Source organism: Penaeus chinensis, chromosome 16 (assembly GCF_019202785.1).
Source record: "Penaeus chinensis breed Huanghai No. 1 chromosome 16, ASM1920278v2, whole genome shotgun sequence".
Taxonomy (NCBI): domain Eukaryota; kingdom Metazoa; phylum Arthropoda; class Malacostraca; order Decapoda; family Penaeidae; genus Penaeus; species Penaeus chinensis.
The window spans coordinates 8,773,862-8,778,523 of record NC_061834.1 but is presented as its reverse complement, the minus strand read 5'-3'; the positions used below and the strand labels follow the sequence as shown (position 1 = coordinate 8,778,523).

General features: G+C 38.3%; 1 protein-coding gene across 6 annotated transcripts in view; it reads left to right on the top strand.

The window, feature by feature from the left end:
* The first annotated feature begins 1,452 nt into the window (after nucleotides 1-1,452).
* The window catches only part of LOC125033179 (kinesin-like protein KIF3B), a 29,055-nt gene continuing 25,845 nt past the window's right edge, over nucleotides 1,453-4,662 (top strand). For all 6 annotated transcript variants that reach the window (XM_047624537.1, XM_047624539.1, XM_047624533.1 and 3 more), the window contains exons 1-2: nucleotides 1,453-1,548; nucleotides 2,943-3,084. In XM_047624537.1, the coding sequence (XP_047480493.1) occupies nucleotides 1,486-1,548; nucleotides 2,943-3,084 (205 nt within the window). In that variant the 5' untranslated portion in view covers nucleotides 1,453-1,485. The remainder of the gene's footprint in view (nucleotides 1,549-2,942; nucleotides 3,085-4,662) is intronic.

Genomic DNA, 4,662 nt, shown 5'->3' with positions numbered 1-4,662 from the left:
GCGAACTAACAACGTCTGTCAAGGATACCAATGAAGGGAGAGACGGAGGGAGAGAGTCAGTCAGTCAGTCACTTAATCAATGAGTAAGTCAGTCAAATAGGTAAGAGTATGTGATGTTTGTAATAGAAGTCAGTTTGAAGGTCGTGTGTTTTTGTTGATAAACAGAATAGAGAGAGAATGAATAGTTCATCAGCAAGACTCGCATAGACAAATACACAAACGCGCGCGCGGGCGCGCACACATGCAGATGAGTATATAAAACTGGGTAAAAGTCAGATACGTGCGTGCGTTTGCCTGTGCGTGTGCGTGTGCGTTAGCGTGTGCGTGTGCGTGTGTGTGTGTGTGTGTGTGTGTGTGTGTGTGTGGTGTGTGTGTGTGTGTGTGTTGTGTCTGTGTGGGTGAGTGTGAGTGTGTGAGTGTGTGTGTGTGTGTGTGAGTGTGTGGGGTGTGTGTGTGTGAGTGTGTGTGTGTGTGTGTGTGTGTGTGTGTGTGTGGTGCTTACGTCTGCGTGCGTGTTATATGTGCAATGAGGCAACAGGCGATTAATAGCAATTGGCCTTCAGTTTCGCTTATCAAATTAATTACCATAATCACTCATGAATGATGTGCAATTAGTGAAAATAAATGGCGTTAACAGTGAAAGAGAAGAGACAGAGGCCGTAGGAAAAATATGCGGAATGCAAAGGAGAAAAAGGCAGGGGAATACGAGAGAGGGAATGAAGGGGGAAAGGGACGGGTTGAGTGATTGAATAAATGAGAGATTGAGAAAGCGAGAAAATGAAGTGAAAAAGAGAACAGAGGTGGGGAATACAGATGGAAAAATAGATAGATAATGAGAGACAGCGAAAGAGAGAGAGAGAGAAAGAGACAGACAGACAGACAGAGAAGGAGAGAGAGAGAGAAATGGAGAGTGTCTTAGAATTTAAAACATCGATTAGGATAAGAACAAGATGAAATATCTTAAGGGGAAGCACAGAGCAGCTACAAATGATAACAATGATAATAATGATGATGATGGAGAGAATAATAACAATAACGGTAACAGTAATATAATAACAATAATGATAATAACAGTAAAAGTAATGACGATGTTAATAGTAGTAGTATCAGCAGTAATAATAATAATGACACTACTACTGTTACTACTACTATTACTTCTAATAATAGTAATAATAGTTTTTATTAGTAGTATCATTATTATTATTATTACTATTATTATTATTATTACTATTATTATATACATTATAATAACAACAAATAGTAATAGTTAGTAATAATGATAATATTAACAATGAAAATAATAATAATAACGATGATAATAATAATAATGATAAAGACGATAATGATAATGATAATGATAAAGACAATAATAATAATAATAATAATAATAATAATAATAATAATAGCAATAACAGCAATAATAATAATAACACTTCCCTGTGCTACCTCCAGGGCCTGCGAAATCGAGCCATCGCCTCCCACAACATGAATGAATACTCGTCTCGCAGCCACACCATTCTCTCGGTCAACATCACGTCTGAGAAAAAGGTACGTTTGCGTTATAAATTTCCTGTTATTTGTAAAAAGGGTAGATTTGGATGTCAGTTTTTTTTATGTTGTAGATAGATTTATTTGGGTGTGAATTTCCTTTATAAATAATGATGGGTTTGATAGATATTTTTTTCGTATAAAGTGTTTGGATTGTAAATTTAGATATCAGTCTTTCTTAAGGATAAAGAGGTTATATTCAAGTGAATAAGAAGGCAGGTTGGGATATAAGCAAATAGGTAAGTTTGGATATTAACTTCCCTTATAAATAAAGGCGAATTTGGATAAGTTTTCTTAGAGTTAAAGAGATAAGTTTGGATTTAACATTTTCCTTACAAATAAAAAAAGTGAAATTGGAGGCAAGTTTTTCCAATAAATAATAGTTAGCTTGGATATGAACTTTCTATTATAAATAAAAAAGATGAATTTGGGTATCAGGTTTTCTTACAGAGTTTGGATTATAAATTTCTCATTATCAATAAAAAGGTGACTTTGTCATATTTATAGATGAAAAGGTGAGTTTGGATACGAATTTTCTATTATAAACAAAAAGGTGAATTTGTATGTCCGTTTACTATAGATTTCAACTTCGCTCCCTTATAAATAATGCGGTAAAGTTGAATCTAAACTTTTTTTTTTTTTTTAAGAATACGGAGCCAAATTGGAATTTATATGTTTACTTCCTGATAATCAAAGCGGTAGAAAGATAGGTTTGGGTATAAACTTTCCTCCCTGAGTAATAAAAATGTAAGCGTGAATATAATTTATATGACAGATGTAGAAAAGGTATGAACGGGAATGAAGTTATTCATCCTTATTTATGTCTTTCTCTACATTTTCTCCGATTAAGAAATGGTTAATTTGTATTAATGAAAATAAATAAATAGATAACTTCATCTTTAAACTGATAACTTCCCGCTTCACAAACAACTTCCTGTTTTCCCATATAACGTCTTTTCGCAGATTACGTCATTAAATCTCACAAACAACATTCTCATGTCACGAATGCATCATCATTTCGCAAACAACCATCCTCGCTTCTCAAACAAGCACCCTCACTTCCCAAGCCATCCTCGCCTCCCAAACAGCCCTCTTCCCAAACAGCCATCCTCGCTCCCCAAACAACCACCCTTTACTTCCAAACAGCCCTCCTCGCCTCCCAAACAACCATCCTCGCTCCCCAAACAGCCCTCCTCGCCTCCCAAACAGCCCTCCTCGCCTCCCAAACAACCATCCACGCTCCCCAAACAGCCCTCCTCGCCTCCCAAACAGCCCTCCTCGCCTCCCAAACAACCATCCTCGTTCCCCAAACAACCATCCTCGACTTCCAAACAGCCCTCCTCGCTCCCCGAACAGCCCTCTCCCCGCACGCCTAACGCAGCCTCCGCCCCCAGGCCGACGACGGCGTGTACATCACCCGCAACGGCAAGATCAACTTCGTGGACCTCGCCGGCTCGGAGATGACCAAGAAGACCAACTCGGAGGGGAAGACGCTCGAGGAGGCCAACAACATCAACAAGTCCCTCATGGTGCTAGGTGAGTGCTCTTTTTTCTTTTCTTCTGCCTTTTATTTTAATTTACTAATTTCTTCTTTTATATCAGGGTGGTCGTTCTACTGCTTCGTTGCGCTGTTGTTGCTTAATTTTCTTCTTTTTATGCTTCTCTTCTTCATTTCATTTTTCTACCTTTTATATTTCTTTGCTTCCTTTTTATTCTCTTTGTTTATACTCTTCTTTTGCTTCATTTCGTTTTTCTTCTTTTTATCGTTTTTTTCTGCTTCCTTCTACTCTCTTTTTTTCTGCTTCTTTTCCTTTCTCTTGTTCTTCATTTTCGTCTCCTCCTCCTCATGGTGCTTGGTGATTGGGCGCTTCGTTTCGTTGTTTCTTCTTCTGTTTCGTACTCTGTTTCTTCTTCCTCGTCTTCCATCTCCACCTCCTCCTCCTCTGTTTTCTTTTACTTTTCTCCTTCTCCTTCTCTTTATCTTTATACTTATCCCCCTCCTCCTCCTACTCTTCCACCCCCTCCTCCTCCTCCTCTTCATCTACTTTTTCTTCTCCTTCTCCTTCGCTGTTTCTTCTTCCTCGTCTTCCATCTCCACCTCCTCCTCCTCTGTTTTCGTCTACTTTTCTTCTTCTCCTTCTCTCTATATTTATACTTATCCCCCTCCTCCCCCTACTCTTCCACCTCCTCCTCCTCTTCCTCTTCTCCTTTTTTCTTCTCCTTCTCCTATTCTTTTCCTCCTCCTCCTCCCCCTTCACGTGTGTGTGTGTGTGTGTGTGTGTTTGTATATTTGTGTGTATGTATGTGTTCGTATGTACTTATCCTTGTGCTTGCTTGCATATACACTTATACACACACCTAAAGCACACATATCCTTTTAATACATAAACATCACACCTCGCGTAGCCGCACACACGCCGCAGCCGCCATTGAAGCGCACTTTCCTCGCCGATGTTTGTGGGCTCTTGTTGACAAACAGCCAATCGATGAAAGCCATTACTGTGATGAACTAAACATTTTGGTTCGTGAATTACGACGAGGAAGCCAAGGTCATGAGGTTTGTTGTTTGATTCGTTTGTTTGGTTTGTTTGGTGAAGGTCGTGCGTTGTTTGTTTGGTTGTCTGTATATTTATTTTATTTTTTGTTTGTTTATTTATTTTTTTTTTTTTCGTTTTCGTTCATTTTGTTTTTTTGTTTTATTTTCTCGATCGATCTTAATTTTTGTCCACTACTTTTCGTTTCTTCTCTTTCTTTTTCTTTTCTTTCCTTCTTTCTATATTTCTTTGCCCTCCTCTGTCTTGTCTTTCTCTCTTCTTTCCTTACCTCCTATCACGTACTTATCTGTCTTTCTTTCTATTCCTCCTCCTCCTCTCTTTCTCCTTTATTGTTATTTTTTTTTTCTTCCCTTTATTTTTTCTCTCTCTTACTTGACCTTTTTTTTTTTTTTTTGGTTCCATCATCTTTTCTTTTATCTTATTCTTCTCCATTCTCTCTCTTTCTATTTTTCCTCTATTATCTTCCACCTATTGTTACTTTGGGTTCTTCCTCATTCACTCCTTTTCTCCCCGCTCCCTCTTCTCTTTCCTCGTGCTACTCCTCTTCTTCCTCCTGCTT